Source organism: Passer domesticus, chromosome 4 (assembly GCF_036417665.1).
Source record: "Passer domesticus isolate bPasDom1 chromosome 4, bPasDom1.hap1, whole genome shotgun sequence".
Lineage (NCBI taxonomy): Eukaryota > Metazoa > Chordata > Aves > Passeriformes > Passeridae > Passer > Passer domesticus.
The window spans coordinates 41,120,570-41,140,368 of NC_087477.1; the positions used below are offsets into that span (position 1 = coordinate 41,120,570).

General features: G+C 37.0%; 1 protein-coding gene across 5 annotated transcripts in view; it reads right to left on the reverse strand.

Annotated features, from left to right (window-relative positions):
* FBXW7 (F-box and WD repeat domain containing 7) overlaps positions 1-19,799 on the reverse strand; it is a 176,634-nt gene that overhangs the window by 88,936 nt on the left and 67,899 nt on the right. For all 5 annotated transcript variants that reach the window (XM_064417376.1, XM_064417377.1, XM_064417381.1 and 2 more), the window contains one exon: positions 9,861-10,418. In XM_064417376.1, the coding sequence (XP_064273446.1) occupies positions 9,861-10,349 (489 nt within the window). In that variant the 5' untranslated portion in view covers positions 10,350-10,418. The remainder of the gene's footprint in view (positions 1-9,860; positions 10,419-19,799) is intronic.

The window sequence follows — 19,799 nt, forward strand, 5'->3', positions numbered from 1 at the left end:
GATATTGACATTGTCTAGTTTCTCTCCTTATACTCAAGAATTTATACAGGTATGTAAATTCCTTCACTGTGCACAATTTGCTGAATAGCCACATGTTCTGCAGATAATGAAAAGTCTCCTACAGAAATAAAGGAAATAGTGTAATCTGCAAAATAATAAGTGAGAAACATATCACGAAAAAAATATTAGTCCTGCAGCAGGTGTTAAACCTAGTTTTGGTCTTCAGATCAATTTCTAGTTCTCCAGCTCTCTAGCTAATTTCAGATCCCATGATTTTATAAGAATCAACAAATACAAGAAATTTACTTTTTTTTTTTTTTTACATACACTTCAAATTCATAGCTAAAGGAACATTTAACAACATTTGGGAAAGGATGTGTCAACAAAACCAAAAACTAACTCACCAGCAAATATTTTACTTTCTCCACACTTTGATTCCTCATTTGCATTAAGTTTTATAACTAGCAATACCAACTTCAGTTAACCTTCAAAAGGAGAAGCAGCTCAAAATGGACAGGGCAACAGCATCCACTGATAAATGCTCAAGAAAATACAGCTGAATCACTACAGACTGGAAATATTTGGGCTAATGATCACATCAGGCAATAGCATGTGCCACATAGTCAAGAACAACAGAAGGAACAAATGGCATATTTAAGTGGGGCAGAGCTCCCAAATGTATTTGTTAGACAAGTCACATATTCCAACAGAGTGAGGATACTGGAAGGATTCTGAAGCACATTTGCATGATTTCTACTTCATAATATTGTAGTCATATAATTGGTGAGGTGAAATAGTACTACTGCACATTTTTTTATTTCTTCCCTTTGGAAAAAAAAATTCATTTTCATTTTGACAGCAAAGATGCAGAGCGAAAACCACATGGAAGCTGAATGGACATTGATTTCCAAGTCTATGAAAAACCATGGGACAACAAGACGCTGCTTCAGGTAGTTATCCTGAAGACATCAATTTAATTTATTCTACAAAAATAAACTGGTATGGAAGTCTGAGTAATATATGCAAGTACCTCCCCAATATTTACCTTTAGGGAGCAATACCTAAGCCAGGCAACCAAAGGACAACTCAAAGGACAATTCAAGTATATACCCTTAGTAATAACCACCTTACTACAGACATAGCCCACATATCTATAAGCAAACTTCATGATCCACTTATAGAGTAGGAAAAATTAGCAGGGCAGCAATTATGTAACACATTAGTTTTATGTACAAGTGAGGGTGTAGGAAAATTCTACTTAGAAAAGTATAGCTAAACCCCTACAAGCCTTGAGCAGCAAATTAAATCATAAATTAAAACAGCCAAGTAAAAGCACAGGAAGTAAAAAGTACTTTTCAAACAAAACACTGGTATTTGCAAAAAAGCATGCTGAAGGTTAATAAAGTCAGAGAAGTAACTTGCTATCTACAGAGAAACAAAGAATCTGCATTCCTCCCATGGACGCTTTAATATTTAACAAACTACATCTAATGAGAGTTGTGTAACCTTTTCAAATGATCCTGCACGTGTGGAATGATTAGCACTAAACTGTGGGGTATACAAATTAGAAGGAAATCAAAGGTTAGAAATGTTTATTTATATTAATCTCCAAGTATGAATATTTCTAGCGTTATTACCGCCCAATACAAAATACAAGGCTCTGTATCAGAAAAGTAAAATGAAAATATATTTTTAAACAACACAATTTGCTTGAAAATAATTAAAGTGTCATGGTAGTGCAAAAGTAATTCCGACTGGCAGTTCTGAATCACAGAATTGTCGGAAGGGACCTCTGGACATCATCCAGTCCAATTCTCTGCTAAATCAGGGTCACCTGCTGCAGGTTGCACAGGATCAAGTCCAGGCAAGTTTTGAGTATTTCCACAGAAGGAGACTCCACAGGATCTTTGGACAGCCTGTTCCAGTGCTGTCACTCTCAAAGGAAAGTTCTTCCTCATTTTCAGATGTAACTTCCTAAGTTTCTGTTTGTGCTCATTGCCCCTTGTTCTGCCACCAGGCACCACTGAAGAATCTGGCCCCAATACCTAAACACCTGCCCTTAAAGCATTTGTATGCCTTGACAAGATCCCCCTCTATGAAAAAATAGAATCACAGGTAAAGGCAAGAGGGAAAAAAAACAACTGTCAATGCCTTTTTGTTGCCTTTTTTCAACAATCAGAGCATTTTTTATTTGTAGCCTTTCTGACACAGCTTTAGGCAAGTTATAACTTAGTTTAAAACCCTTTAAAGCACTAACTGAAAGGCATGAAGAATCTACATACCTTGCATGTGATCCTTGAAAAAACAATAGGTTAAAAAAATCAATCTTTTTTTTAGTATGAAGGTTTTTCTCTTTCTCTTGTGTACTCAGAGCAGAGAACTATACATTGCATTCCCATCACAAAAGTGATCTGAAAATAAGTTTAATACTTGTTCTTTTAAAGGAAACATTACTACATCATTTCCTATACTGGAAACATATTCCTTGACAAATAAAAAATACCGAGTCCTTCTGTTCCAGTTACATTTATTCCCTACACTTAAAAAAAAATGCTTCAGGTTTTTAGCTGCAGGAGGAAGGAAAACCTTTGCAAAGGAACACTGCACAAGTCTGCATAGGGAGGGCTGCAGCAAAGCAATAGCAGCCCCCTCTGCTGCTCAGAGAAGGAGAAAAATTAACACACACAAACCACCCTCCACCTACACACACTGCAACTTTTGCCTAATTCCAAGTATTGCCTGTACACACACACAAAAAAAATCTGCTCCCAAGGATAAGCCTTCTGCAATCATCTTTGATTCCCCCTTATTCCCCTATCCTGCTTTTAGCCTATCAGTAATTCTGACAATAACTGCAGACTTTCACACAGGAGTCCTTTTCACTTCACATTTGCACTAAGTGCCCAGTGCAATCTTAGGTTTCCTCAGTTTAAAAAATTAATGCCATCTTTCCACCCAAAGCCAAAACCCCCTGAAAAAAATAAATCCTTCTTATCTGTTTGGCTCTACATACAAGCTTAGACCAGGCACCTTGCAGCAAAAAACTCTGTCACAGCCTGCACTACTTAAGAGCTGAAAGCTCTTTATGTGAGCAGGGCTTTAGATTTGGTTCAGAACTGAAGAGATGGATATTTAAGCTGCAAGGGACAGGTTTTCCTGTGGTACATCCTCTTCCAGCTCCACCCAAGTCAATCCAGCTTATCTGTTGTCTCTTCCCTCCCTCCAGTCTCCCATGTGAATAAACAATCAAGAAGAGGCACTCCAGAACAACATCAATACTTACACACACCCTCTCTTGTGACTTACAGCTAAATGGATAGTATGGTATAAAGTATGGTAGAGGATGCTGCAGTCAAAGTACACTGCTTTTACATGAAAATTAAACTGCTTCTCAGCCTGTATTAAATGTATCCACTAAAAAAAAATCTTATTACCTTTAGTAATGAAGTATGCTAAAATATGACAGCTTCTGAAAAGGCATCAAAATGGTTTTTGTGGTTGTAAATGCAACTATACAATAAGATTTCATCTTCATTTTAGCTATTCTGTTTTCTGTTTCATTGGAAGCTCTGCTAACCAACAAAACAATCGCAACTCACAATTCTGCAGCAAGCAACCCTACATCTGAAGAGGAGACTAATTAGTGAAGTTATTGGAGGGTTCTGCCCACACAAATGCCTGACCCCACATGAGAAGTCACAATCACAATCCAAATAGTTAACACAGAAATAACATTTCACATCCATATAACCTAATTTGCTAATTATGGCAACCTCTATAGAAGAAAAGGAAATAAATGTTTAAGTAAGTTGCAAAGATTCTTTTTGAACAGTGCCTGCTGCCCAGAATTATAAAGCATCTCACGTAAATGGGCTCAAACACTCCTTCAGAAATCCCTCCAGACAAGCAGAGCAGACAAAAGTGTTTTCTGAAACCAAAAGCAAGGAAATGGCTATGCACCAGCTAACAATCTTCCTGCTCCACCTGCTCACTTGGATTTTAAAATTCAGGTCCTTACATAATACATTTCACTCCTGCTAGTCTGATATCAAGTGGCTATTCTGTCTACACCATAGAAATCTGTGACAATATTTGCTGGAAATAATGCAGCTAATGCTTTTCATGAATTCATGTGTTTAGGGTTTTTTTTAAGTGGTTATTTCCTAACTGAGGTGGCTTCAACATTAGAGACATTTAATATTAAAATTAATATGTAATGTTGAATTTTAGAGAAATAAAAACTAATTTAACAAAGTTACGTTTGTAGCAGGTTGATCACGACTTTTTTCCCCACAAAATCAATTCCCCATCAAACCCAAACCAGAGCTGAATGAACCTCTAAATTACTGTAGCTGTTTAGAAACAGTTTCTAAGATGATCAAGAAGACAATGGTCCTGTAAATATGAAAACCTTGCAATAGTTCAAGAAAAACAAGTCATCTTAATGGGAACCAAAAACACCAATTAAAAACAAAATAAGTATATTGAAGTCATTAATATTTAAAAACTATGAAACCGTGAGCTACAGGAACAGTTATGCAAACAAAGACCAAAAAAAACGGGAACAAGTTAAAGACTGTATGTATTATAATAAAAATATTTTTTAAGAATTAAAACAATCAAAATATTTCAGAAATACTAAAAAATCCTATAGATTTACAAGGAAAAACTTGGAAAAGTAAACAGAGTAAAAGCTAGATAACCCTATGGTGAAACCCAGGTGTCAGTACAAGAGAAAATAATGCAGTGGTTGTCATAAAACAGGATTACAGCATTGATGGCATTTTTTTCCACAAAATCACGCTAGTATCACCTCTGTCACAAACACCAATTTTGATAAACATAAAATCTTGCTGGCATGATACATCTGCTAGTACTACAATGTCAAGAGCATGAGCACAGGTAGACAAACAATTTAAATCTCAAGTAAGCAAGAATGATAATTTACATGAGCTATTTCACAGGGACGGCAACTGCCAGTAATACATTCTTGTCCTTGCACTGCAACAGAATCCCACATGTAGAGGGATAAAAGCATTCAAATGCAGTTGCCATGAAATATGGGATGTAAAGTATTTGTTTGTTTATGCTGTGGTTAAGTGTTACCTAACAGAACTCAATTAATACAAAGTCATCACAGAGCACTGGAAATGGATGCCACAAATACAATGCAATCAGTGAAGAATCAGCATCAAGAACATGTTCTTGTCAGACTGCTATATATATTTACTTAGCTGTCTTGTGCTATTTAGTATTTTTAAAACAGATATGGCAACATTTGACTAGACACAGGTCAACTGAAGTAAAAAGTAACAAACAGTAAAGGGCCTGACGTGAGAAAACTCCGATCACTTTAATAAAACTGAGCATTATTTCTGTAGGTACAAAGGACACAGGCCAACCTTACAGAACAGAAAGCTCTCTGAAGAAGGCTTGCATCATATTAGACAAGTCAGTCAAACATGAAATCCCAATGCATGGAGTTATTTGATATATCCATAGGTAAATACATCACATAAACAAATTTAACTGTCCTTGGCACAGCTGCTACTTTGTTTTAACTGCAGTTCTGATATGGTGGAATTATTTAGGTTGGGAAAGGTCTCTCAAGATCAAGTTCAACCATTAATCTAACACTACTACAAGTCAGACACTAAAGCATGTCCCTAAGCGCTACATCTACGTGTCTTTTAAATACCTCCAAGGAAGTTAACTCAACCTCCTTACTGAGGAAGCTGTTCCAGTGTTTGACAACCCTTTCCTGTTGTCAAACAGGAGTGTATCCTAATATCCAATCTAAATCTCCCCTAGTGCAACTTCAGGCCAATTCCTCTCGTTCCAATTCCACTTGTTATTGGGAGAAGAGGCCAACCCTCACCTGGCTACACTCTCCTTTCAGGTATTTGTAGAGAATGATAAAGTCTCTTCTGAGCCTCCTCTGAGCTAAACACCCTCAACTCCCCCAGCTGCTCCTCACAGGACTTGTGTTCCAGGCTCTTCCCTGGCTTCATTGCCCTTCTCTGGACCTGCTCCAGCACCTCGATGTCCTTCCTGTAGTGAGGGGCCCAGAACTGAACACAGGATTTGAGGTGTGGCCTCACCAGTGCTCAGTACAGAGGGACAGTCACTGCCCTGGTCCTGCTGGATACAATATTGCTGGTACAGGCCAGGATGCCACTGGCCTTCTTGGCCACCTGGGCACACTCTGGCTCATGTTCAGCTGCTCTCCAGCAGCACCCCCAGGTCCTTTTCTGCTGTGCAGCTTTCCAGCTGCTCTGCCCAAGCCTGTAGCACTGTATGTGATTGATGTGAGCCAAGAGCAGGATCTGGCATTTGGCCTTGTTGAGCATCATACACTTGGACTTGGCCCATCAGTCCAGCCTGTGCAGATCCCTCTGTGGAGCCTTCCAGCCCTCCAGCAGATCAACACTCCCAACCGACTTGGTGTCACCTGCAAACTGAGTGATCCCCTCATCCAGATTGTTGATGAAGATATAAAGACATCTGTGATTCAAGAGAAATGTTCCAACACCAGAGTGCTCAGAGAAGTATCATAAGAAGAACAAAACATAGAAAAATATGCCCAATGGAAACATTGTCCTTATTATTTACATTTAAGAGATCTTTCAGGGAAGAACTTGATTGCTTAACGTACGGGAAGAAAAAACCACATTTTTTAAATGGCTCTTCAATACAACATGAAAATAAAACAAAATTGTAATAGAAAAAGTCAGACAACAGGAAGAAGGCAGAGTAAAGGTGAAGAAGTTTAAACACTGACGATAACTAACAAATATTAAACTAGGCTTGAGAGAGACTTGCCTTGCTGCACAGTTTCCTGTTTTCAAACAGTGACATTTTTCAAAAAATAAGCTTTAGCTTGCACAGAAGTCAGTACAGAGAACCTAATATTTTATGCAGGAAATCACTGAAGGTAACCACAAGGATCCTTCTGGATTCCTGTATGTTGCTGGTGAATGCAATGAAATCCCTCCTGAACCAGTCTTTTCATTTCAAGTGCCCGTGCCCATGCCCTTTACTCATAAGATTTTCACAACATTATGGCAGCAATTATATCAGCTATTTGCACAGAGCAGTAGTATGAGGCAAATATTTTTATATATTTTATATATATCTATCAGAACACAGCACACTTGCTGCTACTAAGCTGACAGGCAGTGAACCCAAGCAGGGTACACTGTGGTGTTACGGGGGAAATAAGACATTTCCTTCCTTAGCCACACAGGACTCTGCAGGTCAACACACAGAAAAACAAATTCAGACCAGAGAAAGACTTTATTCAGTAGCTTATGAGGAAAGGAAGAAAAAGGACAACGAACAGAGATATGAAAAAAACTAAGATGAGCTGCACAGCACCTAGAGTAGCAGCAGATGCTATTTTGCTCAGTCTCACTATTATCCCTTAGAATTTGGTAGTGGTGAAAGTGTGCTGCCCATATGTACAAGCAGGACAAACTGTGTTGCATCAGGAATGCTTCTGAGGAGCCAGGTTTACATCTGACACACAGACATGCAGTAGGGTGTTCAGCCTGTAATGGTGGCACAAAGCAAGTTTCACAGAGTACAGCACACAGCAAGGTAATTCAGCCAGAGTTATGAGAACTGTAACTGAATACAAATGTTGAGAAACATGTCTGAAAAGCTAAAAATAAGTCCAGGTTCAAGTCTCATAGGATGACTCTATCCTCAACAGGTAGAAGAAGAAATCACTTTTAAATACAGATAACAAGTTTGCTAATACTCCGTTTTCTTCTTAGAAGCAGCTTATTAATTAGTCATGCTTATTTTTACTCTGGTAATTCATTCATGCTCTCACAGATGTATTTCCACAACACTTTTTAACACAGAATGTGCTCCTCTGGTTAAATATTGGTTTATTAATGAATTGGAAACATTAATGTTGCATGTTGTCAGTTCTAATGTGTAACCATCATGCTGAGCAGTGCCAGCTCAAGCAGCTTTCTAACCTGTGCTGATACTTCAGGCACACAGCTGAAACTTCCTAAAACAGAGCTGCACCATGAAAAAATTCCCAAATATGGTTTGCTACCTGGGTGCCCAACAATTCTTGAAGAAGCACAGCCTGGAGACAGAGCACACACAAAAATGGCCAGCCCTGCATTGAATAGGCAGAACAACTATCAGACCACACAGAATTTTTGCATCTGTACAAAGATCTTTCAGACAATTGCTTTCAGGCTAAACTGGCTTGTTTCAGTTCATGTCAAAAATGCCTCAAGAAAAGAATGAAAAAGCTACATTCATTATTGAAGTCAATAAAAAAAGCTTCAGAACTGGCCACCACTGAAAATTATGTTCTGATCTGTCTACATAATTTGAGTACAGTTACAAAGCACTTCAACAAGTTTCCAATTCAGAGACTTAAAAACATAATTTTGAATATAAGAATTTCCTACATTAATTGCTGTCCACACTGGATACAAGTTGTTATACGACACTCAGTAAAATATATTAAATACAGGAAAACCAATGTGTTGTAATGAAACTAAGGATTTCAGTAGTAAAATCCAATTCAATTATATGAAATACGACAGTATTTCACTCCAAATTAGAAAGCATATACTGCAGTACCCTGAAGAGTAGAATTATAAAATTATATAAAAAACTCATGTGAAAACATTACAACTTTTCAAAAATCAAATATGTTAGCTGAGATACTTTAAACATGGAAGTGAATTGCATACTATCATTATTAACAAAAACATTGCTGAATGTTGACAGGACCAAATATTCACCCTATTTACCTGTTCAGGTGCATCTTGAAGACTGATTATCCATCTCTATACATTTATGCTCATAGTCAACCTGTTAACTTATGTTAACTGACTTTTCTTGTGGCTTTATTTTATGTCAGGTTTAATTATTTTTTAAGTAAAATTTAAAAGTTTGAGGAGGTTTTGTTTTTTGAAAGATGAGAGGAGGCTAGGTGCTCTATTAACTATTAATGAGTAAGAAAAATAAATCAGTCCATAGACCTTAGAAGGAATATTCTCCCAGAAAAACTCTGGCCTGCTCCTCTTTCCTACTAGTCAATATCACTGTTTTCATTATTTGGCTGCTCCTAAGATGTAATGGAATTCCTCCTTACCAAATAACTTTGAAAATATAGTTAACTACAAATGCAACCAATAACCCAGTAACTTCTTTTCAATCTAAAATGTTAGGTGATATAAGTAGAAATAAAAGTATGAAGATTAATTTCCAGATTCTTACTGCAAATCTGAAGTTTTCAACAACCAGTATACAGGTTCAAGGTCCTTACAAGCAGGATGCAATAAGACATTATGTAATAACTTCCTAATTGAATGACTGGCTATTGCACTTTTAAAAATCTGTATTTTGTCAATGAACTCAGCAGGCCAGAAGGAAGAACTTCATGTTTCTATAATATTCCATCCTACTTTTTCGTTACAATGTTTTCACCTAAATGAACCAAGTCTTCTCTGAGAACACAATGCATGTACGATTGCTTACCTTCCCTTCTAGCCCACTTGGAGAAGGAAAATAGCATCAATAACACCAGGAGGGTCTTATGTAAAAATATTTATAAAGAAACATCTTGGTATTTTGATCATAGTCATCAGAATGTTATTCCTTAAAATATATAGGGATATTTGCTCATGTCAAATGCATGCAAATATTTTTATTATTAACAGATAAAACTGCACAGTTTTTGTGGACAACATAAATCCTTCACTATAAGCTCTTTAGGAAATAAAGTGTTTGTTTCATTGTAAAACTTTCAATTATGCTAAATATGCCATTTTTTTTCCAAAATTCAACATTAATGAGAATTAAGAGCACAAAAAAATTCTCACCTTTGTCTTCATGTAGAATGGTGATGACTGGTGAATGGGCAAGTCCATGAGGCTATTGGAATTTGTGACGCTATTACTGTTAGCATGTTCATCTTCTCTACTGCTGTCATCAGACTGATCAAAATCATCACTGTCCTGGTCCATTTCCTCCTCCTCTTCCACCTCCTCCTCTTGATCACCAGCATGTTCATCGTCATCTTCCTCTTGGTTACAAGTGGAATCTTCATCCACTGTAATAAGTCTATTATTATTTTCTTCTAACTGCTCCTGCTGAGACTCATGCCTGTCATCAAATCCAGGTTCTTCTCCACCTATCTCCCCATTCCTCCCGATGTGCTGCTCCTCTTGTTGTCGTCTTTGCTGCTGCTCCTCCTCTTCTACGACGCGATTCATCTGCTCCTCATCTACTTGGCTTGAGGAAGCATTACCTCGAAGAGATCCACCAGTTCGTCGCCTCTTGCTGCCCACAGAGAGCAGTTCCTGATTCATTTCCAAAAGCCAGCTTGCCACTTCTTGGACCTTGGCTAGGCTATCTGAAGATGCAAATGCTTTCACATTCTAAGGAGATAAAGAAAAAGTGGAAAATGACAAATGTTACTTTTTTTAATTGGATAAAGCAGTAAAAACCTATTTAGTTGTATTATTCCTGGCAACTAAAAAACTTCCAGGAAACAAGGGATAATTTCTACTTGATACACTACTAGAAAAACAAACAAACATACAAAAAAAAAACTTCAGGCAACTTTCTAGCAAGAGAATTACTTGTTCTGTCAAACAGTCTGATCATAGTCTCTTCAAGCGCCAGATTCAGCAAAATTCAGAAGAACTAGCTGCCCTTCTAGAGAATCCACAAGACCCATTACTATTCATGTTAACAGAAGATATAAGTATGCAATATTACTTGCAAAAAATTGTACACAGATCATTTCAAATGGTATTTATTTTCCCTCTCATTTGATTACAGACTTTGTATATCATTCAAAAAAACAAACTGCTTTTGGTCTTATGCATTAAGAGCAGCATATTTTCAGATATAATTGAAAGCTACATTTCTTGCTATTCTAATTTCCTTTTGTATTAATGAAGAAGAGAAAGCCATTAAAGAATACAGCCTTATCACTGCCAAGTCTTAAGCTGGCCAGAGATGCCAGTGGTCAAGAGAAGACATCACTAGAAAACCTGTGTGGCACAGAAATGGCACATATCTCACCTGGAAAAAAATAATAATAGTAGTTATGGGGATTTTTGAAGGAGTAGTAAAGTTCTCCAAAGTCTAAGAAGCTAAAATAATTGTTAAATAAGTCTACGAGATGTTAAAAAAGGCCAAAATTAGGTACATTTTAATAGAAATTGAAAAATACTAATGCAATTTCCAAATTATTCATGCATTCAGCTACCCATGTGCCTCCAAGCAGCATATAAGAACAGGGGGCTATAACAGACTAATTCATTATTAAATTTTGTATCAGATTTCCAGCTATATAGCCTTTGAGGCTGGCACACAGACTCTGGTTTCCCTAGATTCAAGCAATGTGTTGACTTGATGAAGTTAGCCACAAATCAACAAGTAGTCAGACTCACAGGCTCTGAAAGCAATACATGAAAGCAGAGAGACATTAGTTTTGTCATTGTGTATAGAGCCACTGTCCTCAGGAGCCCACAGCCCACCCCACACACTCAGCAGGCCACACAGTGAGAGAAGATTCACAAAGCACAACACCACAAATACTGCATGGGAGCACAGCTTCTGAGTCTCTTTGGAGTAGGAGCAGTAAAGCATGTTTCCATGAGTACTTCAGCACAGGATGATAATCTCTGAACCTCCCTCACCACCACCATCACCCCCTCCTTTTTCTTAAATCACCTATCTCTTACAGTTTTTTGTTTGTTTTACAAAAAACCTAGGGCCTTGTATGATGGACAGGGAACATATAAGCCCCAACTTTGCTCCATGACGTTTGCAAAAACATTCCTCTTATTGGTCAGTAGGGAACAAAGCACCAGAAACCATAGCTGTACTATAATTTTCAGTGTGTTGTACCATAAAAGACACCGAAACACATTTACAGGTGTTTTTCCACTCTTTCTCTGAGGAGGATTCATAGCTGGGATTCTGCACTTCTCTGTACCTTTGTTCCTTAGGGAAATACCAGTTACATCCCAAAGACAGGGTTCTCACATTTCCACATAGATATGAATCCCATCACCCAGGTGATGATTCCTCCAAACAAAACCTTATAAGATCGATCACTGAAATACATGTTCAAAGAAAGTACCTATTAGCTTCCAATTAGTGAATGAGAAACTAACACTAAAAGACAATTAAGCACCACACATTCAACAGTAGGAAGCAGACACTGTGCTCTTAATTTTTCCATGGGAAAAAAGCTTTAGAGCACTTGGGTGCACATGACCTAAACCAGAAGCTAATGTCTGTGTTTTCATATTCAAGTGGTAGCAAAAGCAAATGTGTTTATTTTCCTGTGTACAGTAAGGAGCATTTAAGAAAGATGCCATGAAGAGAGTGCTCTAAGAGAAATGTTTTCATTTAACATCTTTTCCCAAAGCTCAGAAACCCTAGCATGTGGGAGTGATGTTTAATAACAACAATTCATCAAAAGTCAAATTTAGATGCATATATCATCTGATGGTAATACAACCTATGCATTAGGCTTGTTACATAGTTTAGGCATTATGAATGAAACAATACTTCACCTTATTTTCTCAGCTTGGAAATTTGAAGCACTAAATAATGTAAAAATCAGTAGTTTAAAAAAAAAAGTTTTACATCTTCTCAATCTAGAAACTCTAGTTTCCACCACAAATGTTTCTCTAAGTAGCCTTGGGTGTAGCTGAAAAGTTTAATTGCATTTTTTCAGTATCAGTAGCATTATATATGCAATTACTGGTTTAGTATGTACTTGATAAAACTGCAAATGCTACATTTGTTTCAATAATTTAATGCATACTTCCAATTTGTATCTACAAGCAACCAACATAAAAGGTCAGCTTTGAAACATTAAAGTAATCAAATGTAAGAATATACTAAATGTTTAAGTGACAAAACATCACTGTTGTAACTGTTATTATACCCAAATGAAATTCCAGCCAATTAAAAATGTACACTAGTACCAGTACGTATTTTTAATTATTCCTGCAGTTTTGAGTGACCATCAGTTCATGAAATTAGCTTTAGTCGTTAGTGGTTTCCATTTTATTCTGCATTTGCATGAATAAACTCAATTTGTTTTTTCAAGAAGCCAGCAAAATACATTATCAAAATTTAATTACAAGCAGTGCTACATCAGAAATCATCAGTATGCAGAGAGGTAATGCACTTGCTAAAGAACAGATGGATGTACATTATCTGAGAGATTTGAAACATTAAAGCTTCCTTCTGTCATGTAAGTGCTTTTAGAATTAACTACTGTCAGCTAATACACAAGATACGATTTCCATACATAGGATAGGATAAGGAAAGGAATAAGAAAGGATTATTATTTTGCAGGAAGAAGTGTACTTACAAATCAACTGCCAGAAAACTGAGATGATGTGTTTTCAGCATCTCTTTCATTTATACAGTCAGAGACCAAAATGACTCAAATAAACTAAAAACCAGAAGAAACACTGAGGAAAGCTGTTGCTTTTCCTACTTGTCTCGGACCACAAAGATTTTTTATCAGACAGACACCAAAACAGCAATGCAAGTGGCAAGACTTTGCATAAACATGCAAAACTCATTAAACTTGGTCAATGAATCTAACTTTTGGCAATTCCCAGGTAAGTTTCTTAACACTTGCATTGTATGGGAAAACAAAATGCAAGAAATGCCTAAGGAAAATGGAAGTCTCCAGACTGATCCAACAGTAAGCTCAGAGCTGTTAAAGGCATCCTAACACCTCTATTGAAGACTGCATGCAGCCCCCACCTCTACTGAACATTAAATGCTGTGTAAGCATAATTCTTCAGCTTTATCAATTACATTTTCATAGAAAATATATTATAAAAATAAATGTGAAGAACAGTTGCCCAAAACAAGAAATGCCAAGCAATACTAGAAGATTAACGAGAAAACTGCTCAGGGTTATCAGCCACAACAGGTTGCATTCTGTACTGTGAGGATGACCACTTCACTTCCTGCTTTACTGCTGAAATATCTCTATCCTGCTATGACAGATAAAAAAGTCGTTAAATATTTTTAACCTATAAACCCACATAGCTATGGGAAAATGGAATTTCAATCAGCACTGCTTGTTTTTATTTTTCCACTTTTATTACTTGAAACTATAAAAAAATAAAATGAGGTGGATGTAGAGAGGTGGAGGTTGGGGAGCGGTGGAGTTTGTGTTTTTAACAAAATATAACAGATTGTGAAAAGGTTTGAAACAATTATCTTGGAAATTAATTTATTAGACTGACTTGGAGACTAACCTAAACAGCATGACAGCATTTAGTGAAAAGATAGTATAGCTACAGACACAACATGATTTATGGCCAGTGGACACTCCTAGAACAAATCTTTTGAGATTACAGATTTAGTGGACAAAGATAATTGAACTAACACAAAAACTTCTGTAGGTATTTGACTAAATCTTAACACTGTAATATATCTGAGCTAAGCAAAGGATCTCCTAAGATCTCAACATCCAAATCTACCTTCTGAAAAAGAAGTATAAGACCCTTATAAGCACACTGTGCCCAAGAACAGCACTGGTGCATTGGTCCTGAAAAGCAAGCAGTGCAGCTGTAGGGGCAGAGGTGCCCACAGGATACCAGCTCTGGGGAGAGGAGGTGATTTATTCCCAGACCCTCCCCAAGCCTAAAATGACCCTTGCAGCTGGAGCCCACCTTCTCCTTTAGTTTCACCCGGAAGGTGCTCGGGGACAGCTTCAACTCATTCTATGGGGAAGCAGGCGTGGACAATCAGGAATTAGGCTTTAAAAGGTGCACTTGATCCAAGCCCAAACTACCACACCACGTGCAAATACACCTAACAAACCAGGTCATCTAGTGCCTGCTAAGCCCACTTGAAAAAACATGTATGAGAAGGGGATTTACATGCAGCATCAAGCAGGTATAAATAAATAAATAACAGAGTTAACACTGATACTCTGAACCATGTTTTACCAAAGAAAAATATATATCTGAGTTATGGCCATGACAGCGAACGTTGTAAAACACTACAAGCAAGACACATACATGGTGTGTTTAAGAAAACAGTTAATATATTGGTCTGATTACTGGCTACACAGTTTGTATATGGGAAGGATTTTGAACAACAGCTAAGTAACAAACCAAAGCAGCCAACATGCAATAACTGAAATACAAAAATCAAATGAAAAATCTACCACCTTCTTTTATAGGTTGTGGTAGTGGACAATTATTCTCATACAAGTACTTAACAAAGTTAAGATAATTCAGATAAAGCAACGAATTTAACTAAAGTTATGAGCTTTAAATGAAAGTTACAGAATAATTTTGCTGCACTATAAAGGACAGGAAACATGATCATAGTAATGGAGTCACAAAACTGTGTTGAATACATTGCACAGATGAAGAAAATAAAAAACCTTCTGTATTTCATCAGCACATATGTTGATTAGAGCAAGACTGAAATAGAGATTTTAAAACTTTCAGTAGTTTTTCTTCTAAATAAAATACATCATAAACAATGTAACTCATTCTACAAGAACACGTGCTTTTTCTAAGAATGACAAACTACTTCTCCAAATACATACACACCTGAAATCTCTCAGTCAACTCCATTATTAACAGCTCCAAACTCCAGAACAAAATAGCAGCCAAAAAGATTCTCTGCTCCTGCTTTGCTATTAACCTCCCAGCAAAGCTCTGACAACACTTAATGGAGCAGCACATGCAATATTTGGGTTGTATTAGAAATTATCCTGCTCTTTTTTCACTATCTCAATATACTTTAACGATCAATTAATGCAATTTATTCAGTGCAAAGTGGTCAAAGCAACAAACATTAAAGCAAAGTGCTCATCTAATTGGTTACTTATGTCAAACATAAATTTAACAGCAAACAAAAAATATTTAGTATTCATTAAATTTTAAAAATACCACAATTAAAATTTCCTGTTAAATTTAATTATGTCCAGCTGTATTTAATCTTCTTTTGCAGCCAGTTTTAATTATCTCCCTCTCTACTGAAATTCAGGCCCAACTTTCCATCTACCTGCTGAAGCTTTTCACCAAGTCATGGTGTTCTGACCTCTCCTCAATGTTTCTGAACAGACACTTCCAGGTTTCCCACCACACATGGTCTCTGCCTCCTGTTCACCTGCTTCTCTTTAACCCCACAATCCTATTTCAACAGACTTTACCCTTTCTCTTCCTATTTCACCATCCAACTTACTTTTTTCTTCCAGGACTGCCTCTGAACGTGGCTCCCTCTCTAATCCCATGCCTCAATTTCCCAATCTCCTTTAGCCTCCTGTGCTACTTTACAGTCTCAGAGACTTTGCTTTATTCCGAACCATTCCCCACAGAAAACAAAGGGATTTATTTAAAAGAGAGACAGTATCTGATAATACATGGGTAGTGACATGACAGAGCCATGTCCCTTGCTATCAGTTATGGGGACAAACACATAGAAACCAATAAAAAGAAAACTTTGCTTTAACTCTGGGAATGAAAGATGTATCACATAATCCTACCCTCTTCTGGCACAAATACATAAAGAATTTAACAAGTGATAAAATATGAAATAGCACACAAAAGACACTAGAAAATGAGAATACAAAAAGCAGTTTAGAAAATGAGTAAATGCTACAAGAATTTATATAGTAGTATTTAGGTTAAGTGGTTTGATAAAGAAATACCAGAGGTAGAAGAGTGATGACTAGACCTTTCATAAAGAAAGGTTTAGAAGAAAGAGCCTGAGCTACGAGCAGTCACATTCTTTAGATTATGATAAAGTATGTATGATCCTACAACCACCTATGAGGTTCAGGCACACACAAACACAGAACCTGGATGTATTATAATTCATGTGGATTCTGCAGATTCTCTTTGCAATAGGAAGAGGAGCATCAAATCTTAGTGCTTTAAACCAAAGGCTTTTTCTTCCCTCTCTGTGCATTCTCAACACAAAGGCTGCTCTGGCTAAAATAGGGGATAATCTGAGTTGAAGTCATAGCAGCTTTTAATGCTCTAGCACAAAGAATCATGCTATAAAATGTATTAATAGAGACTTGATGTCCACATTAAAGCAATCACCATATAAGAGGAAGAGAGAAACTAGGGGATTTTTCTTTCTACAAACACTTGTTCGTAAGTAATTCATGAGCTTAATTCTTGTATTTGAAGTGTTTCAAAACATGCTTGCATTTTCCTTGTTTCAAAAAGAATATCACAGCAAATTATCAGTGAGTAATGTCTTACATTAGTTCTGCTTTTACCTCGAAATTTGACACATAAGAAAATGAGAATTATAATGCTTTGGCAAGGATGGGGTGGAGATAGGAGGGAAGTGTGAAAGTGACCCATGAGGAAAATGTTGAAAGCCTCCATCACACAGTAAGAAGAAAACTGCATTAAAAAAAAAAAAAAACCAACAACAATTTTAAGTCCTTTTCCTCAAAGCTGTCTCCCAACTGACAAGTTATTAACACACCAGTACAGTATTATTGCAGAAGTGGGAAGCTCAGGCTGCTGTATCAGGAACACTGTTCATGGTTCTTAGGTCCCTGTAAGGGAAGACTAACAGCAAAAGTACAAAAGTTACTGCTTAATTTTAATTTTACATTGTTATGTTTTCATCAAGAACAGTGAATGGATGTAATGCAGAATAAACTCACTTGCATTCTTTGGAAGATATCGTGGGAGGCAACAATGCACAGTAGGAGGAGATCTGTATTATCACCAATATTACTGTGTTCGTATAAATAATTATGTTATTTTTAGTATTTATATTAGTAATGACTGTTATGCAGAAGATGGCTGGTTTGTCTTTTCACTAAAATCTCTTTAAAGAAGAAGAATTAAGCTGTAAAATGTGACAAGTTAACTACCATGTGGAACTAATGAAAGGCTTCTCTCCCCTTTTCTTCAGAAAGGGAAAAGCAGGAAAAAAAAAGCCTTGAGTTATTTAAAGGGTGCCAAGTTTTCCAGCAACTATTAAAAACAAAACAGGCAAACTCTCCATAAAATCCTGCATGCTGCCACTCAGTATCAAGCAGTGATTATTTTTCCACTGAAAGGACCTCTGAGGTATAAAAGCTAACCACACAATTTTCAATTGTCTTAACCTTTCCACTTGGACAACTGTACCGTTACTTGGGTTCTTGTATTAAAATTTTTACCTCTCCAAATGAAAACTCTTACCTGAATAACTAACGAATACCAGCTTATTGTTTTTCCCATGAATCAGATTACTACAAGCAGCCTGTACTACTACTGCTAGAGATAGAGCAGAAGTATTCTTGTTTGCTCAGTTTAGAACAGCCAGTTAATATTTCAGCCTTGTGTAAAATACTCTTTCTGTGCATACTAACAAGGAAGAGTTTCTTGCCAAAAGCAAATATCAAATCACACTTAAAACAACATAAACAGAGTATCTTTAGATACATTACTTGAGAAGCACGTGGGCTGAAAAAATTCTCAGTTTAGAAAACTAGGCAGGCAGTTTCTTATACGCCTTTCAAATTTAAAGATGCTGTTGTATACCTACTTAGTGAAGGCTAGAGGTGTACCAACAGAATCATCCAAACTCTTCCATGATACATACACATGTAATAAAAGATTTCTCTACAAAAAAGGATCATGAATCCTCTAACAGTGCAAAAGGAGACTAAGCACTCCTTAAAACCTCACAGATTTAGATAATTTTGGGTTTGAATTCAACCTTCATTTCAAAAAGTAAGCAAAGTTTGTGGGTCTATGGTGGTTGTGAAGGCTTTCCAAGCTGGCCTGACATCTCCACAGCACTACTATGCATTTGCTCTATTTTCACATGCCTTTCTACCCGTAGACTTGACCATCTATATTCTCTATAAAAAGAGTCCTTGGGGTGACTTTTATAGCATCATCAACACCACTGCATAAAAGGACCTCCCCAACTGCCCAGACCAAAATCTGCTTAGGATAGTTTTATACTGCTCAAGGCCTTTCATCCATCGGAAAAGAGTCTGAGGAGCAATGAGGATGACCCTCTGGCCTTCTAGTAAAGAACTTTGGTTAAGCTGTGCTGGAGTGTTACTGTGTTATAGAAAAACTCTTCTGAGTTAACACACATTAAGCCATAGGTACCAACACATGGAACCAGAAATCTCAACTATGAAGTCTAGGACTACCATTCAGTAACATTTATTTTATGTATACAGGCAATGTGATTGTGATGCAGAAATAACTCCATTCTTCCCAACTGCCTAGATGAACAAGGATTTTATCTAATAAAAAAGAAGCAAGATCCAATCATTACATGCTGAAATGAGAAAAATACAAATGGAATTAACTATAAGGATAATTACTTACTGTAATAGCTCACTAGGAAGATGATAAATTCATCACCACTTTAAGTCTTAAATTAGAAATATACTCCGTCTTAGTTTAACACGTACATTCAACAACTGCAGAACATGCAGCACAATTGCAGCTACCAGGGCATGGTGAGCTGCCTTCCTCTCCTTGAGAATACACATAAAACAGAGCTGCTATCACCTCCTCTCTTCTCCCCCAGTGACACAGAGACAAAACGTATGTCCAAACTGCTGATTGAACCCTGCCTAGTTTCGGTGCAGACTTATTTCACAACTTCTAGACTTAACACAAGGCTAGTGTTGCATGGTCAAAATAGCCTAAATGAAAATTTTTCTTCAACACCCATAACATCGATGGGCCCTGGGGCTGGGATGCATTTCCAGTGACAAAACCTTAGCATACAGTATGCTGAACCACTTTACACACCCTTTGACA